Source organism: Pelodiscus sinensis, chromosome 31 (assembly GCF_052426305.1).
Source record: "Pelodiscus sinensis isolate ZL-2025 chromosome 31, ASM5242630v1, whole genome shotgun sequence".
Lineage (NCBI taxonomy): Eukaryota > Metazoa > Chordata > Testudines > Trionychidae > Pelodiscus > Pelodiscus sinensis.
In genome coordinates, this window is record NC_143082.1 from 8,098,368 (window position 1) to 8,121,387 (window position 23,020).

Consider the following 23,020-nt stretch of genomic DNA (forward strand, 5'->3'; position numbering starts at 1 on the left):
TGTTGAACCTCATCAGATTTCTTGTGGCCCAATCCTCCAATTTGTCTAAGTCACTCTGGACCCTATCTCTGCCCTTAAGCGTATCTACCTCTCCCCCCAGCTTAGTGTCATCCGCAAACTTGCTAAGGGTGCAATCCATCCCCTCATCCAGATCATTAATAAAGATGTTGAACAAAACCGGTCCTAGAACCGAACCTTGGGGCACTCCACTAGAAACCGACCGCCATCCTGACATCGAACCGTTGATCACTACCCGCTGGGCCCGGCCTTCTAGCCATCTTCCTCATCTCAGCAGGTGCAGTTGTTTGCTGTGTACTGCCCCAGAGGGCAGTTTGCTGTCCCAAAGCATCACCCCTTTGATCCCAGCTCTGGTCCCAATCTCACTCCCGCTGTGCTGACACACCAGCCACTGCGATGGAAATTGCTAGCAGGCTCTGTTTCTTCTGCCTGGAAATGTAAAGCTGCTCCAAACAGCCTCCAGCAGGCCTGGGTACTTGGGGGCTGTGGACCCATACCCCCAGCTCAGCTTTAAGCCTTGTTGGCCTCTGGCACCTGTGGGGTGGTCCAGGGCTGCAGCAGCATGGCCAGGCATCCAATGCTAAGGGGCCAGATACTGCCCGGTGTCAGCAACGTGGGCCAGCAACTAGCAGAGGGGAAGATGGTTCCAGGCCAGGGTCTGTGCCTGGAGTGGGTGGAGAGGGCTAGTGACTGAGTCTTGGCTTTGCTAGGAGCCCCAGCTCCTGCTCCCTAGGCCTGAACAGGCAGCAGGTGGAAAGCCACATGCCTGGTCACTGGCAGCAGTCACAGAGCAGCTATGAACCCTTGAAGCATGACAGGCCTAGATTTAGCGTAAGCAGCTCTCAGCTGCCCACCTGCGGGGTTCCTGCTGCTGGGGGCGGGGGCAGGCTGGTGTCTGGGTAATGTGGCTCTTGGGGTGCAGAAACAGGGCTGGACCTCCGGGTAGGTCTGAGCTTTGCCATAAAGTGCAGCCTATGGGCAGCTCGTGGATTCCTGCTGGAAGTGAGACTGGGCTGCATCAGTTGGAGCAGTGGGCCTAAGGTATTGCTGCCAAGTGAGCCAGAGGCAGGGACTGTGGAGCAGCTGAGAAGCTCCAGCAGATGGGGGGGGGGGGGGGGGGGGGGGGCTTCTGAGTTAGCCATGGTCAGCCATCTACAAGGACCCTGCCCTTTCTCCTTGCTGCTACTAGACCAAGAGTAACTGCAGAAGCTGGAGGCTACATGCCAGCAACACTTCAGCCTGTAGCTCCCCGGGAAGAGCTTGTGCTGACATGCACCTCTGAGCTGCAGCTGGTCCCAGGCCAGGGCTTTCTGCAATTAGAGCCACCCCAGGAGCAGCTCCCAGGACTTTGCTGGGCAGTCAGCCGTAGGGCTCCCCCTGCCTGGGGGAAGCAGAGACACTTGCGCAGCTGCTGGACCCAGGCATCAGGGCCCATTGGCACTGCAGCCAGGTGGGCAGAAGGAAAGGGATGTCCCACACACCATGGCTGTGTCTAGACTGGTAAAACTTGCCAGCTGTCTACACTGGCCGCTTGAATTTCCGCAAGAACCCTGACTTCCCACTGTCTGAAATCAGTGCTTCTTGCGGAAATACTATGCTGCTCCCAGTCGGGCAAAAGTCCCTTTTGCGCAAAAGGGCCAGTGTAGACAGCTCAGATTTGTTTTGCGCAAAAAAGCCCCAATCGCGAAAATGGCGATCGGGGCTTTTTTGCGTAAAAGTACGACTAGATTGGCACGGATGCTTTTCCGCAAAAAGTGCTTTTGCAGAAAAGTGTCCTGCCAATCTAGACGCTCTTTTCCGCAAATGCTTTTAATGAAAAACTTTTCCGTTAAAAGCGTTTGTGGAAAATCATGCCAGTCTAGACGTAGCCCATGGATCTCTAGGGAGCTGACCCTGCACAGGGCAGGAGGCCATGAACGTGGCCTAGCGAGCACAGGCGCTAGGCCCCAGCACAGCGCAGCACAGGGTGGAGCCGGGAACACCTTTGACCTCTCCTGCACTGAACTGAAGGGCCAGCCCCAGCTTCCTCCCCTCTGGGGAAAGGAACAGCGCCTAGGACTGGTGGCACTGAGGGAACAAGCCAATCCCACAAGCTACCCAGAGCAGGGCAGCTGTGCTTCTCAGTTGGCCTGGCTGGAGGGCAGCCCCCCCACTCTCACACCTCCCTGGGAGCTGGCTGAGTGACAGTCAATCAGCCAGGGGAAGTTTTATTCTGGCAGCCACAAGCAGGTTTCTTTTAAATGAAAAATAAACAAAATCCCAGCGTCTAGCCCTTGCTAGGCCAGCTCCTACCCAACAGCAATAATTTAATAAACATAAGTAGCATCTTGCATTAATTTGCCCCCAGCCTGGCTGCAGTTGGGACGAGCAGGGGGATGGCGCTCCATGGCAGAGGGTTCCTGGAGGAGGTGCAGCAGCTCAGGTTGGGGGAACGGGGACGGCCCAGGATCTGGGGGGTCCCTGCCTGGTGAACTCAGGCTTTGCTGCCTGGGAATAGCAGTCTGGTTTACACATCAAGGGAACAAGGCTGTGGCCTAGAACACTCACCACTCCCTGATCGGCCCAGCCTTGGCCATGGATCCCCTGGCTCTCAGTAGAGACCAGGCAAGGGAAGAGGGCTGGGTGCCATCCCTGCCCCCACTAGCCTCTGTTGCGGGGGCAGGGTAGGTCTGGGACGAGGAAGCAGCTGCAGGAGAGAGGGTGAGGGACAGTCACAGGGAGGAGGGAAATGACACTGCTGCTTCACAGTGCACAGGGTGGGAGGGAGAGGCAGTAGCCCTCAGGCTGCGGGGCTCAGTGCAGTGTTCAGGCTGTCAGATAATCTAGGGGAAGAGAAACGGGTAGAAGGGCTTGGCGCCAGCTACCTCCCCCTCAGGCATCTCCTCTTGGGGGAGCTGAGCCAAGGCAGCCTGCAGGGAGCGCTGAGCTGCAGGGCCCTGGCTGCCAGCCTCATCCTCTGAGGCAGGCAGGAGGCAGGTGAAGGGAGCATAGGACTCCAGGGAGCAGCAAGTGTGGGTGTGTGTGGGGGGGGACCCCCACCTCCTACCAGCAGAGGCTGCTGCACTGGGCCCTGCAGTCAGTGAGGTAACACAGAGCCCTGGGGTGAGCAGCACAGCCTGTTGCAAGTAACTGTGGTCCCCAGAACTGCAGCAGGGTTGGCTTGGCTCGGCTCCAGTACTGGCTGTGCCCAGTGGCCCCCACTCCACGCTGAGGCAAGCCTGAGCCGGGTCCCACTGCATACTGGAAGATCTGGTCCCAGCAGAGCCGTTAGCCATTAACTGAGTAGCGCAGGATGGGCCCTGGGCCTGCAGGATCATTCTCTTCCAGGCCAGGAGAAGGTGGCTGGGCTCACTCCTTGGGTGGGGAGGGCTCCTGGGAGAGGCAGTTGCGATGCCGCAGACTCTTCTCATCCTGGAGGGAGAAGATACCGTGTGAGGGCCCAGACCCAGCCTTGAGGGAGGCGGGGGGCCAGCCAAGGGGGCCCCTCACCCCTAGTCTAATGCCCTCAAGGCCAGGAAGGACCCGTAGGCACACAACCCCTCAGCCCCGGAGTGAGACCCCGCTGGGGTCCAGGAGCACGGCCCTGAGGGCAGCCGCCCTCTCCCTTGCGAACCATGGCAGGACGTCAGCTTGTGTAGAGAGAGCTGGGTAAAGGACAATGCACATGCCCAGGGGAACCCACCTGCTCTCAAGCAACATCTCCTAGGCCACATCTGGGTCCAGACAAGTGGTGAGTGGGGCTGATCCCCCTACTCAAGAGGAGAAGGTTCATTTCCCACTCCCTCCCCATGGATCTGAGCAATGCCACTCTGAGTATGAGAAGCCCAGGAACTGGCATAGGGCGTGAGAGCTGAAACCCCTCCCCCAGTGTGGAGAGCAACCCTGGGAGGTCCCATGCCTGCGCAGAATAGGGGATCATGGTGCCAGCAGGGGCAGGGGAATCCTGATCCACCCTTACTCTCTGGGGCACGAGCCACAGCATGAGACGAGTGCCCCTCATAGCTGCTAGATCAGGGGCACAGATGGAGCTCCACCTGGGCCAGCCCCCCCATCTGGAGAAGGCAAGGGGCAGTGAGAGCCTCAGGAGAGACAGCTGGACCCAGCACCCCCCAGGCTCAGGAGCCAGAGCTTAGTCTCAATACCTCAGTGTGGGTCCACTCAGCTGGCACTAGCAGCTCCTCTTCTCCCCGTGCGGGATCCAGCCCTTCCTCCTCATACTCCGTCAGGTAGTCAGACTCCTCACCTGGGACGGGAGCAAACACGGGGCTGGCAGCTGCTTCTGGCCTGGCCCCTCTCAAACCCAGCCCACAGCTCCCAAGCTATATCCAAGCCCTAGTCCTCCCACCCCCAGCCTCGCACACCTCTCCCCCTTGCTCCCACTCACCGTCAGCGTAGCCATCAGACAGGTAGTTCTTGGTTGGCTCGATGCGAGACACAATCTCAGCCAGATCAGTGAACCCTGCACTGGGGCAAGTCAGTACCTGGGGACAAGAACCAGGCTTGCGATTCCCTGGCCAGGCAGCCCTTGGCTCTGGGACACAAGGAGGAAGTGCTATGTGTGCTGAGCTGGAGAGTGGGTGGCTGGGATGCCTCTGGGAGGTGAGCACACGGAGTGGGGGGCAGAGGCAAGTCAATTCCTGGGTCAGGCTCCCACCCCATGGAGCAGAGCCCTGCTGGAACTGGGGTCTGCACTGACAAGGGAGGGCACTTCCCTGCCAAGCCCCCGGCGCCCCCTTGGAGTCCCCAGCCCTACCTCTTGGGGCACCAGGGCTGAGATGGCTGCTGTGCCAGGCACTGTAAAAACATCAGCCTGGCACAAAAGTGGCTGGAGCATGACAAAGCTACACACTGCAACTGCCCATCCCCCAGCCCGTGCCCGTAGCTCACATCCATGCGCTTGCTCTCGTAGAAGTCAGCTGAGCGCCGGTCCTTCACCATCTTCTCAATGATGTCGCCGCGGCTCCAGCCACTGAACACCACTTTGCCATGCTGGTAGCCCACATCCTGCAGGAGAGGATGGGCAGGGTGAAGGGCCACTCGGGGGACCCAGCCAGCTATGGAGAGGGCTGGCCAGGCCAGACTGCGCCCGCTGCAGAGCAACGTGAGACAGTCATTTGTCCTGGACACTCCGATGCAGCAGGGGGGCTGCAGCCCCACAAGGGTGGCCATCAGATTTCCAATCCAACCCCCCCCAAGCACAGCGTCTCCCTCCCCCTCCCAGGCAGAGCCCTCAGCCCACATTAGAGCCTCGCATCCTCTCCACTCCGGCCTAGCACAGCCCCCAGCCCACACTGCAGCTTCCCATCCTCCGCATTGCCAGCTGAGCAGACACCCCCCCAGACTGGGGCCTCCCACCTTTCCTGCCCTCGGCTATGCACCAGCCCCACCCAGATGGGGTCCTGCACCCTTCCCCATCCTACCCCACAGCCCAGGCTGACTGGACTCACATAGATCTCATCGAACTTGCCGAAGTCCATGGTTTTGAAGCGGTCAATGGGCGGACGAATGTACTCACAGTAGGAGCTCGACTTTACCACCTCCAGCTGGCGCACACATGACACATAGGCCAAGCGCGACTGGATCTCTGCCATGTCAGGCACCTGTAGTTAAAGAATGGAAGGGGGGACATAGCAGCCTGGGCAGGCGGCTGCAGGAGTAAGTCCCTCCTGTTCCCTGCAGGTCTGAATTCACCTCATCCCCTCCACCCCCTTCCCACCAGCTGAGGCAAGCTGGAGTCCAGCAGCTGCTACTGGGGCATCAGAAGTGGCTGTGCTCAGCTGACAGCCTGAAGGAAGGCACCTGGCTGCCAAGGCAGGCCCACATGTTTACCTGGGGCTTGTGCTCCTGGCACAACAGGGTCTGTGACAGAAGGGATCCTGCCAGCACCTGCAGTTGTTGCTCCCCTCCTCCCCCCAAGCACAGCGTCTCCCTCCCCCACCCGGGCAGAGCCCTCAGCCCACATTAGAGCCTCGCATCCTCTCCACCCCTGGCCTAGCACAGCCCCCAGCCCACACTGCAGCTTCCCATCCTCCGCATTGCCAGCTGAGCACAGACTCCCCCCTGCAGATTGGGGCCTCCCACCCTTCCTGCCCTTGGCCTCCCAGATGGGAAGGGTTTGTGCATGGGAGGGGGAAAGGAGGTGAACAGGCCCAGCCCTAGGGGGGAGGCAACTTGCTACCCTCCATGTGTCCCTCAGCCTATAACACAGGACGGGTGGCCCAGGTGCCCGGGATGGGGTGTCTGGAGGCATCAGGAAATGGGGCAGGTCCCCCCTTGGAGGGGGTTCTTGAGCAGGGAGGCCCCCAGGGTAGGGCTCACCTTGACCTTCTGGGCCCAGGGATTGAGGCGTTTCCAAAGTAGCCACCAGCCAGAAAGGCTGTCACCATAGTTGCAGAGGTCAGTCTCGTCTTGGCTGCCCACATCAATGGCGACCACCGTCTTGGCACCCATGTTCCGGGCAATATCCGCTGGTGTCAGAGAGCACGTGTCAGGGGTGGCAGCCTGGCAGCCCCATGCAGACAGTGGCATTGCCTGTTGCCATTAGGGCAGTCCCAAGGCTGAGGGCAGCAGGGAAGCAGGGCAAAACCTGTCACAAGCAGGAGGTGGGGAGCAAAGCTAGGTTTGCAGCAACAGTTTTTCTGCCCTCATTCCCAATTGCACACGAGGCGTGCACAGGACGAGTGGGCGGGACAAATGGGGGTGGCTCTGCAGCACCAGGGACACCTTCCCACTAATACTGCCCAGCTTGCCAGGTGGGTCGCTTCCCAGTGCACAGTCCATCATGGTCAAATCTTTCTCATCCCCCTTCTGACAGCGTGAAAGGCTGGTCCAGCTCATCCAGCCTCCCCTTGCTGGCTCGGCCTCACCTGGGAGCTCCCCACCATGGCACATTCAGAGGGTGCTAGGAATCAGCAACTCATCCCATGCAAGGATCCCTGGCCAGACAGGCTGTAGCAAGATTGCCCCCTGCTGAGCTCTGGCAGGGACGTCTCATGGCAGCGCTGGGGAGGGCTCCGTACAGCTCAAGAGACAGAGCACAGCTGCTGGAGCCGTGTTCACAGCCGTCTGTCAGAGAGAGGCCTTACCCAAAGCTGTGACTGCCAATGGTGTCCCAAGCACCGTGCAGTCAGGCTCCACGGAATTGGCAAGGTAACTGGAAACAGAAGCCTTTGCCCAAGGCTGGGAGGGTCACCTGGAAGGCTGACCAGTAGCTGCACTGCATGGGCTGAAGGCTTCCCTGGGAGTTTTTGTAATATTTTTGGAAAGTGTGTGAAGGGGCGAACAAGGAGCTGAGAGAGGAGGTGTGGGTGTTATGCAAGCCTGGGGTGGTTTGAATGAACCATCCCCTCTTGGATCAAGTTGCCTCAGAGACACAATGGCAGATCACGACTGTTACAGACTGGGAGCTGAGGGGCGCACAGCAGGACAGCAGGTGAGACCAAGGGAGAAGGTCTAGGTATGCGAATGGTGCTAAGAGAGCTGCTGCCCAGCCAGACGACTGGGAACAGAGGGGTGTGGAGTAGAAGCTGCTACTAACACAGGCTCTGAGCTCAGACCATCCTGACTCCCTCAGTCCGGGAGCTCAGGTGACTAATGGAGAGGGTGCACTCTGAACAGGCTGTGTTGTGTCATTGTCAATCTAAGGAGGTAAGGTCACTCACAGGGGTCTACTCTCCACCCTCTCTGGGGAGCTCTAGGGAGAAGCAAGGGCACTGAAGCCTGACGTCTTGGAGTTGTGGAGCTCACACTTGAAAAAAGAGGAGGCTTGGGGCCTGGTACAGCACTGGGGGTATCCCGGGATTCCCAGATAGCGGGGGCTGGTGGTGAGGACCTGAATGTGAGTGGCTGGCAGCAATAGTAGGGGTGGCCCTGAAGGGAGCAGACACAAAGCCCTGGGGGCACAGGACAGGCAGTTGGGAAATGAGGACAGGGGAATATGCCTGCTGCACCGAGGGGAAGAAGTCTGGGACCATTGCCTGGCCACAAACAGAACCTGGGAGCAACCATTTCCCTGTAGGAGATGGGAAAGACCCCTCCTTGCAGGGGCTGCAGGGAGACAGGGACATTCCAGGCCCTGACAGGGCCACACTCAGCCCAGCTACTGCTGTAGCAATGGGAACCACTCATGGAGCCTGCCTACTCACGAGTTCCCTGCTGCTGAGCATCAGCAACAAAAATGGACCTGCAGAACTACACCGGTGCCATGTGGCTACAAACAAGGATTGCAGGTGCTGATGCATGAAACTGAGCCCAGCACAGCTTCACACTGCTGCAAGGGGAGCCTGATCATAGAATCCTAGGGTTGGAAGAGACTTGGGGGTCATCAAGTCCAAACCCCTGTTCAGAGCAGGACCAACCCCAACTAAATCCTCTCAGCCCGGGCTTCCAGTGCTTCCCCACCCTCCTAGGGAAATAGTTTTTCTTAATATCCAACCTAGACCTCCCCCACTGTAACTTGAGACCATTGCTCCTCGTTCTGCCATCTGTCACCACTGAGAACAGCCTCTCGCCATCCTCTTTGGATCCTCCCTTCAGGTAGTTAAAGGCTGCTGTCAAATCCCCCCTCACTCTTCTGTAGATTAAACAAGCCCAAATCCTTCAGCCTCTTCCCATAAGTCACGTGCTCCAGCCCCCTAATCATTTTTGTTGCCCTCCGCTGGATTTTCTCCAATGCGTCCACATCCTTTCGAATATGGGGGACTCAGCTTTGGACACAATGCTCCAGATGTGGCCTCACCAGTGCTGAATAAAGGGGCATAATTACTTTGCTAGATCTGCTGGCAATGTTTCTACTAATGCACCCTAATATGCCATTATCCTTCTTGGCTACAAGAGCATGCTGATTCCATAGGACCGGAGGTCCCATCCTCCAGAGTCTCTGAAATGAGCCTCCCGCAGTTCCTGCTCAGGAAGTTGGGGGCCAGGGCTAAAGGCTTGGGCCCTGGAAAAGCTCAGTATCTCCACAGGCACAGACCTGACTGTGGTTCCAGGTAGGGGCTGCCTAGGATTCCCCCAGGGTCTCTGCTCCAGGTTAAGAAGTCCTCACCCAGGCTGGGCCCAGCTCTCAGGCTAGCTCCAAGGGAGAGACAAAGCAAGGTGACACCCCACCCCCAAGCCTATTCCCCAGTTGTGTTGCTACAGGGAGCAGGCAGCAAGAATGCAAAGCAGCCAGTGGAGAAGGAACATAACATGAACCTGCCCAGCTGGCCATGGACCAAGGTGATGCACCAGCCCTGCAGAGCATGGCTGTGTCTAGACTGGCAAGATTTCCGGAAAATCATCTGCTTTTCCAGAAAAGCTTGCCAGCTGTTTACACTGGCCGCTTGAATTTCCGGAAAAGCACTGACGATCTCATCTAAAATCACCAGTGCTTTTCCGGAAAAACTATGCTGCTCCCATTTGGGCAAAAGTCTTTTTCCGAAAGACTTTTGCACAAAAGGGCCAGTGTAGACAGCACAGTAGTGTTTTCCACAAAAAAGCCCCGATCACAAAAAAGGCGATCGGGGCTTTTTTGCGGAAAACCGCGTCTAGATTGGCCACGGACGCTTTTCCGCAAAAAGTGCTTTTGCGGAAAAGCATTCTGCCAATCTAGACGCACTTTTCCGAAAATGCTTAACGGAAAACTTTCCCGTTAAAAGCATTTTCGGAAATTCATGCCAGTGTAGACGTAGCCTATGGGTGGGAGGGAAGCTCCCTCCCTGAGCAGGATCCTCACTTTGGGTGAGTTGCTGGCTTTAGCAATAACATTCCTCCACCCCCACATGGGGCAGGAGGCCTGGGCCCTAGCTCAGTGATGGAGAGGACTCTAGTGCTGCAGAGAAACCAGCGGGGGCAGCAATGGAGATATGTGCCAGGGCAGAGCCAGGCAACAGGGAAAGGAAAGCAGAGGTGCCTCCCCCAGCGGCCTGCTTCGTGGTCTGTGAGCAGCGTCTCCATTGGCGGCAGGTACTTGCCTGGCAGGTTGTTGATGTAGCCACCGTCCATCAGTAAGTTGCCATCCTTGGGGTCGCAGAGTGGCGGCAGGTACCCGGAAAGGGTCATGCTCGCTCGCACATACCGCCACAGCGAGCCTAGCCGGCAGGAACAGACGCAGTCAGGAGACGGCCGCTTGCAGGCTCTGAGCCCCGGGGCAGGGAGGGCACCCCTGCCCAGACTGGGGAGTCTGCACAGCGTAGTGACAGGCATGGCTCTTGGAGCCCAGTGGGAGACTAGCCCAGCCAGCCCTACCCCGACTCTGTATCAGGTGATGCCTTGGATTGAATCCCAAAGGCCTCAGGAGAGACCGGGAACCTGGCCTGGTTGCACAGGCTCCCAATGCCTGCCCCTGCGCGGTGCAGATTTCCTAGCTTGAGCAGCACATATCTGGAAGGGGCACTGGGATCCAGCCTGTGCCCTCAGGCCTGTCAGAACCAGCCCTTGCCAGGGAGGGACAAGCTGTGGCATGGAAGGAGGCGGTCGCTGCAGCCCAACTTGGGGCAGTCAAGGCAATGAGTGGTAGGCAAGGGCTGTGGCCTGTTGCTACCCTGGCCCAGCCTTCCAAGCCACACAGGTCATCTCCGTGGCCCAGGGCCCGAGGAGCGCATGATGCTGACCTGGGACATTATTAACATAGCAGCCGTCCACAAGCAGGTGGCTGTCCTTGGGGTCGCAGAGAGGAGGCAGGTAGGGGGGGTAAGATGCACTGGCTCTGACGTAGCGCCACACAGTGCCTGCTGGAGGGAGAGGAGACAGTCACAGGGGACGGGGACAGCACAGATGGAGAGAAGACAGGAAACGACAATGACAGAAGCCTCAGCAATCCAGATGCCCGCTGGAGCAGGAGTGCTGGGAGCTCTCCCCAGGCTGGCAGGGAGAGGGCACTCCGGCTCAGACATGGGGAGTCAGGCTGGATGTAGGAATGTGGTAGAGCCTCAAACAGGTGTCCCCCACCGTAATACACGGATAGGCCATTGTGACATGCCTAGAAACCTATCCGCCTGTTCCCACCAGAGGAGGGACCAATTCCAAATCCCCTTAGTGGCTGCACTGACAACTAGGCTTGGCTATTCAAGCTACCCCAGTGCCCTGCTGGTTCTCTCTGGCAGGGGAAGGGCTGCCGCGTGCTTACTACTTGGCAACAGGCACATGGGCATGTTGGAACCAGTGCTCGAGGGGCTGCTGGACCCTGGAGTTAAGGCAGCTGGGGAGCGGGGCTGGGCAGGGTATGAATCCAGGTGGCTGTCAGGGGCTCTGTGGCTTTTCAATGCCTGTTGGGCTGACATGCCAGTAAGGCAGTGGTCAAGGGTGCCATTTTGGGAGGGCAGGAGAGGCACCAGCTCACCAGCCACGTGTAAGCCACAGATTGCAAGCACTTTCCCCTCACATCCCATATCCCAGAGCTCGTGGCTGCTGCCTCGCCCTACCCTCCCAAAATAGCACCCCTGGCAGTGGTGCAGGGCTGGGTGTGGGCCGTCACTGGGCTACAAACACCCAACCAAGACACTGGCTCACCCCCCCCCCCCCCCCACACACACACACAACTGGTTTGCCAGGGGACTGGTTGCTTGGCAATCCCACCAGGGAGGATTCTGCTCACCTGTGAAGATGACCAGGGAGGTACATGGCAGGTGCAGGAAGCAGTTTTAGTGTCTGGGTGCGTAGGTGGGGGATTTTGCTGCTTTTCAACATCTCAAGAGAGGCTGCCAAGGGAACCAGGTTTGGAGAAGGGGATCCTGCCTCCCTGGTGCCCTGAAGGGCAGCCTGGAACAGGGGAGCAAGTAAGCGGCCCTGTGTTCAGGGAGCAATGTTTTCTATAGCCTCAGGCTTTATTTCTCATGCTTAAGCAAGGAGCCCTAATGTCAGACAGCTGGTAGAGGGCCAGTGCGCTATGTGCTACACCAGGGTTGGGCAAAAGGGCCTCTGTGGGCTGGATCCGGCCCTGCCAAGCGGGCTGATCTGGCCTGTGGCAGCCCTGCTGCTGCTCCTGCCTCCAGGCCAATCAAGACCTGGAAGCGAGGGGGGAAGCACGCAAAGTATCCTCCTGCCCTGCAAGAGGCTCAGCACTTTGAGTCAAATGCCAGCTACTGCTCAGCCGGCAGGTGACTAAGTGAGGTGCCTCCTTGCAGGCACTCTCCCCGCCCCCAGGCTCTGATTGACCTGGGGGCAGGAGAGGGAGCGTGTGAAGTCCTCGCACACCGCCAGGGGCATGGGCACCTAGAGGGAACCACCAGCTGTTCAGAACAAAGGGGGCAAAAACTTTGCACACTCCCCCACCCACAGACCAATCAGGGCCTGCGGGCGGGGAAGCACAGAAGTGTCCTGGCCCCGGCCAGGGGCCACTTCAAAAATGTCTGAAGTAAACCCCCAATCAAAAATTATTGCCCACCCCTATGCTACACCTTGTCTGGAGCCTTCGAAGAGGGGACCCAGCAGCTCACCATTTTGGAGGGGTTTGGGAGAAGGCATTCAGGTTATTCAGGGTATGTCTACACTGCAGAGTTTTTTCAGAAAAATGGCCATTTTTCTGAAGTTACGTCTACACTACAATTGCATTCTTTCAAAAAAAAACCCTGAAAGAACAGAGGGGTTTTTCCGACATTGGTAGGCCTTATACAAGGAAGAAGCCTTTTTTCAAAAGAGTTCTTTCGGAAAAAAGGCGTGTGTGGATGGGGAAGAGGGAGTTCTTTCAGAAGAGGAAAAAGCACAGGTGCCCTGGCGGCCACTCCCTCCATAGTAATCACAGCTGAAATGCAAGATAGCGTCCAACCAATGTGGACACTATCTTTCAAAAAAGCAGATCGCTTTTTCGATGCGCTTTTGCTGTGTGGACGCTCTCTTTCGAAAGAGATCTTCGGGAAAAGCTTCTTCCAAAAGAAGCCTGCAGTCTAGACATAGTCTGAGGGAATCTGAGGGATAGGCAGTGAGCTCAGGAGCTGACGAGGGGCTATGAAGTCACAGGGCCCAGGAAGAGAAGCTAGATAGCGGGGTGCACCCCCAGAATATACCTAAATGACCCCAAGTTGGGGACTAGGACTGGAATCAGCTAAGACCCTGGGAATCCAGCAGCTAAGCTGCCTTCGCAGCAGCCTGGTGGGGTCCTGGCAGGGTGCACCAGACTGGATTGGAAACAGGGTGCAGTGTGATTGAGCTGAGCTCCCCCGGAAATAGGCTGCCAGGGCTCAGAGCTGGAAGCCCAAGTGAGTGCTCTCCTGTAACCCTGAAGAACCCCAGCCAGTGTGACCAGAACATTGAGCAGATGGTGACTGGAGCAAGCCCAGGGCACACACTGGGAGCTGCTGGTCCAGGAGACTGAGATACATACTGAGATGGTGCAGCAGGGAGGTAGAGCCTCCCCTCCATGGGCTTCGGGGGAAGGGTTTTCATTATTGCCTCTGGATGCCAGCTGGGTAGGACAGCAGGGTCCTGGCAGGGAGGAGGCCTCCTCCTGGCATCTCCCCAGAGAGAGCATTCACTCACACACACAAACGCACAGCGGAGTCAGCCCTTCCCCTTCCTGCCTGTGCTCAGCGAGTTAGGGATGAGTGGGGGTTAGTTGGCATTAGGACAGACAAGCAGGCAGAGCGAGAGCCAGGCAGGTACAGCTGCCAGGGTGTCTCATGGATGGATCAATGTCCCAGGTGAGATCAGGCACCCGTAACTGACAAGGCACAAGATGAGGACGAAGGGCAGAGACCTACTTCCCCGGAGAGCCCCCCACCTGCATGCAAGGACAGAGTGTTGTCTCTTGTCTGCCCAGCCTTGCCACACAAATTCCCCCACCTTCCCCTGAAAGCCCCCAACCACCACCTGAGTGCAGGGACAAAACACTGCCCCTTGTCTGCCCAGCTTTCCCTTGCCACACACCTCCCACCTACCTCCCCTGGAAGCTCCCAGCCACCCCCACCTGAGGGCAAAGATAGAATGCTGCCCCAGCTCCTCGAACTGACCCAAAGCAGCCCTGCTACTGCTAATAGGTCATCCAGCTGGCCCCATGGTCAGCCGTGGCAGGCAGGATGCAGAGGGATTAGTGAGATCCAAAGCCCCATCGTGTGTTCTCCCCACACAATCAAGAGTGGTGGGATTATCAGGATTAGTGAGTAGCAGAAGTGTTACAAGCAGGGAAGTGGGGAGGAGCCGCTCAGTGACCAAGGGGCTGAGTGTGGGGATGGGCAGGGGGGGCCCCATGTGCACATTGCTGTGCTGGGGATCCCTGCCTGCAGACTTGCTGTGGCCCCCAGCTCTGACCTGGAGCAGCATCAGCATTTCTTGGGCTTGGGTTCCGCAGGCCCAGGCCAGCCCTTGCTGCTCCGAGGTCCTGCCTCACCCAGAAGGGCAGGAATGGTGTCTGGCTGCTTGCAGATCCTAGGTCCTGATGCCAGGCATTAGGGAAGCCAGCAGCTCCTGCTGCCTGGGGCACGGGCATGGGTGAAGGAAGCCCCCCCGGCCTGGTGTTCAGCCCAGTCAGCTCAGGCTGAGTGCTCCCTGCAGTGGTGCCTCCGCCCCTTGCTGCCCCAAGAAAGCACTGCTGTGGAAGGAGACTGTCTCACAGAGCCTGGTTCTGCCTCTAGCATAGCCCTGGTAGCAGGGCCCTCATGCTCCCCATGCTACCAACAGCATCTTCTACCATGGCCGGGGGGGGGGGGGGCAGATAAGGGAGGCAGTGTCTCTTATTTCAGCTCATCATTCTTAAACCCACAAGGCCAACGAGATGGCCACGCCCAGCCCAGCCCCTCGCTGTGTTAGTGGATGGCTTGGCACAGTTGAGTGGCCCATGCCAGTGGATAGGGGCTCGGGGTTACAAGCACAGCTTTCGGGAGGCCAGGGGCACTCTCTAGTGGGGGTGTCAGCTCCCTTCTTTACAGGCATTGGCTCAGCGCCTGAGTGCCCAAAGGTCAGCACTGCTGAGCTCAGGCCTGGCACAGCCATGCAGACCATGGCCATGCCCATCGGACACACACACACACAACAGGACTCTTTGGAGAGTGCCAGCAGGTACTGAGACAAGCCAACAAGGCCGATTACTTCGGTTCCCACACATGTGCTGCGCTGCTGGCTCAGGGTGGGGAGCAGGCTCATGAGAGTGGGCCTAGAGAGCCAGACACCTGGGGTACGCTCCGGGCATGAGCGCTTACCGTCCTTGTGGACCCGCATGGCTGAGGCCGTGATGTCCGTTGTCACGTTGAAGTAGGGTAGCCACAGATCCTGCAAGGGCACAAGGGGCTGATCAGAGACATGTTCAGGCCCAGGACGCCGCTGTGGGGCTGTGCAAAGCACCATGCCCCCTGGACAAGCCCAGGCTCCAGGCAATACAAAAGTGGCATCACTCCAGGCTGCCCAGCAAGAGGCTACTGTGAGTGTTCTGCACCAGGATCCCTGTCCAGCTTCTTGGACCCACCTACCTCAATCTGTTTGTCTTGGAAGACCTTGTTGATGCTGGTGTTGAAGGCTGAGCCAGAGAACATGGAGGTAATGGGGTAGGTAAGGTCCAGAACTGTCTCAAACACTGAGTTCATGCTCTGCAAAAGGAAGGCGAGGGGTGACCGCATGGGTGGGGCACAGCCCAGCACAGGCCGCACTCAGTCCAGGCTCACAGGGACAAGCAGGGAGGAATGTCGGGGAGCCAGCCGCAAGCCAAACCACATGGCCCTGAAGTGGGATGGTGCCCAGACACAACCCCTCCTCTTGACATACCAGCCCCATGGGCCCCATTTACTGTCACTCCAGTTATGGAACCACTGGTGGGGGTGTGGCATGTCCTCCAGCCAAAGTGAGCCCAGCACCAAATGCCAACTAGCATAACAGGTTGTTACTGGAGATGTTGGGAGGCTGCAATTCCCACTGGACCCCCCACCACCACTGCACGCGCTTAGCAGCACAATGCTGAGGCACATTGGGGGGGTGCTCTGCTCCAAGTCAAGCAGGTCTCCCAGGGCCAAAGGCAGCCTGCAGCTCTGCCTCTGAACCCACAGAGCTGCACAGCATGGGCAGAGATGCCTGCAGCAGAGAGCCTGGAGGGTCAACAGGGCCCCTCAGGCACACTGGAATCTCTGTATTGCAGTTGCTGGTGGTGCAACCCAGTGCAGCCCTGGGATTGACAACCAACAGCTGCGGAGAATGCTAGGTCACTGAGTAGCAGCTCTGGAAAGGGCTGGTTTGGGGAGTCCTCCTGCTCCCACCCTCCCAAGTCTGGCCCTGCCCCACAGCTCACCTCCCAGCAGGCCTTGCCCTCACCTTGGCCCACTCGCGGGCACGCTGCTTGGTGCGCACAGCACTGCGCTCCTCTGCATACAGAGCCCCGATGAAGGAGCCAATGGATGTTCCCCCTATCAGGTCAATGGGGATCCCAGCTTCTTCCATGGCCTTGATCACCCCGATGTGGGAGCAGCCCCTGTGAGGAGAGCCAGGGGTCAGAGCCCAATGGCAGGCAAGGAGCCTGTCCTGGGGCCACTGTATTGGCCTAGAACTCTGCAACCTGCCATGGAGCTGCCAGAACAGGCAGAGGGCAGCAGGTCACTGTCCCAGCTCTTACCGAGAGGCAACATTCCTGGGCCTGCAGGGACGTGGGGCTGGGAGTCAAGATTCCTGGGTTCTATCCCTATGGAATGCTGGGCTGTGAATACCCACTCTCCCCACGGGGAGCTAGATTGCCCCAAGATGCAAAGGAGTGCCACAGGAATGCCTGAGGCCCTACCTGGCCCCTCCTCCTCCCAGCACCAGGGCAATGCTGTTGCCGGTCAGGACCCGCGCCAGACGTGAGAAGTCACTGTGCCGGTCGGCGTCTTTCTCAAAGACCTTTGCGTACATCTCCCTCTGCAAAGCCAGGAGTGAGAGTCAGGCAGGTGCCACCTTCCATACAGCACATGTACCCCCAGAGCCCGCTCTCCCTCATAGCAACCCTTCTTTACACAAAGCCCCCTCAAGCCCCCTTACAACAGGGACTTTGCACCTCCCGCTCTGAGGTCTGATGATGCCAACAAGCCTGAGGCCAGCCTGGCATAGGTCGTATCCCAGGCTAATGCCATGGTAGGCAGCAGAGACACCAAAGGGACCAGACTAGCCTGGGGTCTGTTCTGAGAAAGCAGCTCTGTGACCACCCCAAAGAGCTCATGCCTTCCTTGGCAGAGACAGCTTGGCCAGGTGGTAACATACTGCACCAGCCCAAAGGGCCCTGGGGACATGAGGGAAAGTACCAGCTTATTGGGGCTCCGGCGGGAGAAGACGCGGCGTGGGCACTTGATGTGCAAGTGTCCTGAGCACCAGCTACGCATGTTGAGCCACTCAACGGTGCGAGAGGGGCTGGGCCCATCCTCCCGGTGCAGCAGAATCAGCTGCTTCAGGGCACGCACGGCTGTGTTCTCCAGCATCTGCTCCAGCTGCAGGTACAGAACAGGGCCCCCTGCTGGAATGAGCCATCTCCCTGTAGAATAACCCCCTTCCCAATGCACAGATGCCCTTCCTCTCCCTCCTCCCCCCACAACTTACCTAGCCCCCTGCCCCTGCACAGCCCTCGCAGCAATTTCTCCCACCCTAAGCCCAGCCCATAGCTCTCCCAGGATGAGCTCCCTTCCCCTATGGCACACACAGCCCTCCCCAGCGCAAGTCTGGAGGGAAGCAGTAGAAGGGAGTTAGAAGTTGGTCAGATCCCCAGACCAGAGGGGACCACTGAGACCTCTGCTTGACACAGGTCAGAGACCAGCCTCCAAGGCTTCCTAGAGCAGATCTTGTAGACCTGTGGCTCTAAACCTTTCCAGACTACTGTGCCCCTTTTAGGAGTCTGTCTTGTGTATCCCAACAGTCACCTCACTGAAAATCTACTTGCTTACAAAATCAGACATAAAAATACAAAAAAGTGCCCCAGCGCCACTACTACAGAAAAAGTGCAGACTCTCTTATTTTTACCATATAATTGTAAATCAGTTGGAATAGAAAGAGCGTGCTTACACTGCAGTGTACAGTAGATAGAGCACTTTAAACTAGTATATAATCTGTATGACATTTTAGTTTGGACTGACTTACAATGCTAGTGCTTTTTACGTAGCCAGGTGTAAAACCAGGCACTAGGGATGCCAACATGTAATCAGTTAATCTTGTCAACTACATGCATTCCGCCGCCCCTTGCTGCCTCTGTCTTTCTCTTGTTATTGCTCTCTGGCTTATGCCCCTATCAGAGGCAGCAGCATGGGGCGGGGAGGGGAGGCTGATTCACAGCAGCCTCTGTCCGTGGCAGCCCAGGGACCCTGCGGACAGAGGCTGGTCCGTGGCAGCAGCTCCTGTCCATGGCGATCCAAGCTCTGCCCGGACAGGGGCTGCTGCCATGGACCAGCCTCTGTCTGCTGCGAGCTCGGATTTCCCATGGACAGGGGATGCTGCCACCTTGCGCTACTACCTCTGATACAGAGGCAGCAGCGCAAGGTGGCAGGCAGATGATTTGCACAGGGAGCTGGTTTTTAAACTGGCTCTCCTGGCAGACTGGATCCCACCTGCCACTGATAGAGAGGCTGCAGTGCAGAGTGGCAGGGGGCTCCCCGAGAGTAGGGCTGGGAGCACACTGGCTGCCAGACCCATCCCGGGGACCATCAAATAGTCATGTAACTGTTAAAATTTCATGCAGTTACACAACCATTCAATTACATGATATCTAACATCCCTATTGGTCACATATCTAGGTAAGCTGATGTACCCCCTGGAAGATCTCTGTGTAAACCAGGGGTACACATACCCCTGGCTGAGCACCACAGTTTTAGACAACATCCCATCTTGAATTAAAAATGAGAATCCACCACAACCAGTTGTTCCAATGGTTATTGCTCTCTGGCTTATCTCCACTCTGACTTGGTTTAGCTTTAACTAAAGCCCAGCAAAGCCACAGAAATCTGCTTTATATCTGAGGATGTGGATATCCTGGCCATGGACTGTCGTCTAGCTCAGATGCTCATACAGATGTCTCCACACAGGGCTCTGCAGCACACACTTGCCCAAAAAGAGTGGCTGTCCCCAGCCCTCACGATCCAGCTTGGCTTTCAATCCCACAGCAGCTGGCTGTGGTGAAGTGGCACTGGTACTAGTGTGATGCTATTGGATTCTGGTAGAAACATACAAATCATTGTTGCAACCACTGTTATATGTTTGTACGAAATTTTGTACAAAGTAGGCCAAGTAAGATGTCTATGAAAAGCTTTGATTTGCTAATCCTGTTTATACTATTCATAGGCATGTATCACTTTTATATCTGAAGTTAAGAGCATTGGCTGTGTACTTGTATTTCAAATGTGCACTTCTGGGAGACATCAAAAGGAGGGCTGGGCTAGCCTACTGTGAAAGGGTGGCTAGTCAAGCAAACAGCAGCACTTCGCTGACAATGCACCTCAGGTGGTGGCAATCCACATTGATGAGCTTTGCTGTGAGCGCTCAGACCAGCATGTAAGCAACGGCTGCTACCTAAAAAGGGACGGAGTATGCACAGACAAATTCCATCTTGGGACACAAGGAGAACAATGGAATTCCCTCCGCATGAGCAAGGGTATAAAGAGGGCACTGAGGGCTCCTCCATTTGGTCCTCATTCTGGCTAAATCACCTAGGAAGGATCACTGCAATGAACTGAATCCTGAAAGGACTGATCACCCATAACAAAGGAAGTATTCCAGAGACTGGTTGATTTCATCTCCACTACAAGCCTGCATCAAGATCTCTGCCATTGGTAGATGTACTTTGATTCCTTTAACAATTTCACTCTCAACCTTTTCTCTTTCCTTTATTAATAAACATCTGACTTGACACACTTTGTACAAGAATTGGTGCAAATATATAACAGTGGTTGCAACAATCATATGTATGTTTCTACCAGAGTCCAATAATGTCACAGCTAACCTGACCATAAGATCAGAAAACAGAGAGACTCCTGCCGAACCAACATGGAAGGCAGAGAGAGATGCCACATGGACTTTGATAGAGGAGGTAGAGAGGCCACCGGACCTAAATTCAAAGAGGTAGCACAGAATGGACAGAACAGGTGCACAGGAAGGGTGCACTCCCCTTCTGGACGCCCAAGACGAGAACCGCCGCCACTTGGCTGCGTATGACCGCCTGGTAGACGGTTTCCTACTACTTAGGAGCACCATCTGTACCTCCTGGGAACATTCCCTTTCCGGTTGGGTCAGCCACAGATAAACCAGGCTGTTAGGTGGAAAGAGCTGAGAGTCGGGTGAACTATGAGGCCCCTGTCCCAAGGTTGGATCAGGAGATCCCGAACTGGCAGGAGCGTTATAGGCTCCTCGCTGAGCATATCCACCAGGATAGGGAAGCAGAACAGTCCCTCAGTGGCCCAGGCAATCAGGATGACCAGGGACCTGAAGGTCTTGACCTCGGCCAGAACCCTGGGAATTAGAGGAAACTGAAGGAAAGCATAGAGGGTGCCCGCCGGCCATGGCACGGTCATGGTATCCCCCCTGGAGTGTTCCCCCAGCCCCAACAGGGAGCAGTAACTCTGGCACTTGGTGTTGCATGCCGAGGCAAACAGGTCTACTAAGGGACAAGCCCACCTGTGGAAGACCTGATGAAGGGCTGAATCCTTGAGAGACCATTCGTGGGCTCCAAAGGACCCACTCAGAGCATCGGCCAACAAGTTTTTGCACCCTGGCAGGTACTCTGCCTGCAAAACTATGTCATGCGCTATGCACAGGTCCCAGAGCCACAAAGCCTCACAGCAGAAGGGAGGCGACCGCGCTCCACCCACCTGTTGAGGCAAAACACAGCTGCCTTGTTGTCCAGGCGGACTAGGACAGAGCGGCGAGAGAGCTTCAACAGGAAGGTCTCGCAGGCTCTCCTGACTGCCCTGAGCTCCCGGACATTTATTTGCAGAGCCCGCTCTGCAGGGGACCACAAACCCTGGGTTCTGTGACACCCCAGGGCTGTGTCTAGACTGCTTTTGCGGAAAAACTTGCCAGCTGTCTTCACTGGCAGCTTGAATTTCTGCAAGAACACTGACGATCTCATGTAAGAAATCAGTGCTTCTTGTGGAAATACTATGCTGCTCTCGTTCGGGCAAAAGGGCCAGTGTAGACAGCTCAGATTTGTTTTGCGCAAAAAAGCCCCGATCGCGAAAATGGAGATCGGGGCTTTTTTGCGGAAAAGCACGTCTAGGTTGGCACGGATGCTTTTCCGCAAAAAATGCTTTTGTGGAAAAGCGTCCGTGCCAATCTAGACGTTCTTTTCCGCAAATGCTTTTAACAGAAAACTTTTCCGTTAAAAGCATTTGCGGAAAATCATGCCAATCTAGACGTAGCCCAGGTGCACTCCCCCAACCCAGGTCCGAAGCATCTGTGACCAGTGTAAGCGAGGGAGGAGGTGAAGTGAACAGAACCCTGCTGCACACCACCACCTCCTGGGTCCACCATTGTAAGGAGGCTATCACCTCTGGAGGCACTGTGAGAACCGTGTGCCAGAGACCCCTGGACTGGTTGAATGCCCTTGCCAAACCAGGCTTGTAGAGGCCTGAGTCTCATTCGAGCATGGCGTACCACATACGTACATGCTGCCATGTGTCCCAGCAGCCTCGAGCAGACCCGGGCGGTCGTGATGGGGAACCGGGTTAACTCGGAGACCAGCTCCACTATGGACAAAAACCTGGTTCTTGGGAGGAGTGCTCTCGCCACCCTGGCATCCAGGAGGGCACCTACGAATTCAAGGTGCTGGGAGGGAGTCAACGATGACTTTTCCTCATTTAGCATGAGCACCAGCCTTACGAACAGGGCCCTTGTGAGGGAAACCTGGGCCTCCACTTAGCCGTAGGAACGACCACGAATCTATGTACGGAAAGATGTGTATCCCTTTTTTGCGGAGGAACGCCGCTATGACCGCCATGCATTTTATAAAGATCCTGGGTGCTGTTGAAAGGCCAAATGGGAGCACTGTAAATTGGAAGTGACATCGGGAAACAATAAAAAGGAGAAACCTCCTGTGGCTGGGTCTTATTGCCATATGGAAGTAAGCGTCCTTGAGATCGAGAGCTGTGTACCAGTCTCCTAACGGTAAAACCAGGCTAACAGAGGCCAGGGTTACCATTCTGAACTTAGATTTCACCACCGTCTTGTTGCAGTTCCTAAGATGGGATGAACCCAACCTTTGGGTTTTGGGACAACGAAATACCGGGAGCAAAGCCCCTTGCCCTGCAGATGTGAGGGGACCTTCTTCACGGCTCCCTTTTCGAGGCACGCTAACACCTCCTGACGGAGGATGCCTTCGTGAGAGGTGTCCCTGAAAAGGGACGGGGCGGGCGGGTTGGAAGGGGGCGAGCCCAGGAAGGGGATGGTATAGCCATTTCTGACTATTTTTAGAACCCAGGCATCGGTGGTGATTTCTGCCCAGGCGTGGGCAAATTGGGATAACCTGGCCTCAAATGGGGGGCCAGGGTGGGAGGCTGGTGCGCGACTCTCTAGCAGCCCGTCAAAACTGGTGCTTGGGCTGCTGGGAGGAGCCTTGACCAACCCCACGGGAGTTGTCCCCTCTTGGGCGACATCGACGACCCCTTGCGGATGAGGGGCCCGCAGCCGCCCCCGCACCTCCACTGGGGGCACGAGGACGGCGTCTCCAGTAATCCCCACGGGGGACCTGGGACTGCGTTCTCCCCTGCTGTCTGTAGGGCAGCTGACAACGCTGAGGAGCCAGCGTGTGAATCCTCAAGGACCGGAAAGTAGACCTCGTGTCCTCAAACGTATGGAGCCTGGAGTCCGTGTGCTCCGAAAACAACGCTTGTCATCAAAAGGCAGGTCCTGGATCGTAGTTTGGACATCCGGAGGTATTCCAGACACCTGCAGCCAGGCACCACGACGCAGAACTACACCTGACGAAGCCTGAAGGGAAGCCTGAAGGGCTGTGCGGGCGATGGTTCTGCCCTCCAAAGTCATGGCCGCAAACTCCTGACGGGTCTTGGCAGGGAGCTTATCCTTAAACTTATCCACCGCCTGCCATGTATTATAAGCATAATGACTCAGCATCACTTGCTGGTTAGCAATGTGGAATTGAACC

At 56.8% G+C, this 23,020-nt stretch overlaps 1 protein-coding gene across 14 annotated transcripts in view; it reads right to left on the minus strand.

Annotated features, from left to right (window-relative positions):
• Positions 1 to 2,212: 2,212 nt before the first annotated feature.
• The window catches only part of PNPLA6 (patatin like domain 6, lysophospholipase), a 62,549-nt gene continuing 41,741 nt past the window's right edge, over positions 2,213 to 23,020 (minus strand). For 7 of the 14 annotated variants that reach the window (XM_075902102.2, XM_075902098.2, XM_075902097.2 and 4 more), the window contains 13 exons: positions 17,187 to 17,369; positions 16,688 to 16,806; positions 16,228 to 16,384; positions 15,396 to 15,512; positions 15,129 to 15,198; positions 10,611 to 10,730; positions 9,972 to 10,088; positions 6,337 to 6,485; positions 5,466 to 5,618; positions 4,906 to 5,022; positions 4,403 to 4,499; positions 4,161 to 4,261; positions 2,213 to 3,429 (listed from right to left, as the gene is read on the minus strand). In XM_075902102.2, the coding sequence (XP_075758217.2) occupies positions 3,367 to 3,429; positions 4,161 to 4,261; positions 4,403 to 4,499; positions 4,906 to 5,022; positions 5,466 to 5,618; positions 6,337 to 6,485; positions 9,972 to 10,088; positions 10,611 to 10,730; positions 15,129 to 15,198; positions 15,396 to 15,512; positions 16,228 to 16,384; positions 16,688 to 16,806; positions 17,187 to 17,369 (1,563 nt within the window). In that variant the 3' untranslated portion in view covers positions 2,213 to 3,366. Of the gene's footprint in view, positions 3,430 to 4,160; positions 4,262 to 4,402; positions 4,500 to 4,905; positions 5,023 to 5,465; positions 5,619 to 6,336; positions 6,605 to 9,971; positions 10,089 to 10,610; positions 10,731 to 15,128; positions 15,199 to 15,395; positions 15,513 to 16,227; positions 16,385 to 16,687; positions 16,807 to 17,186; positions 17,370 to 23,020 lie in introns of those variants that run through there. The other 7 variants (XM_075902099.2, XM_075902105.2, XM_075902103.2 and 4 more) reach the window with 7 other exon arrangements.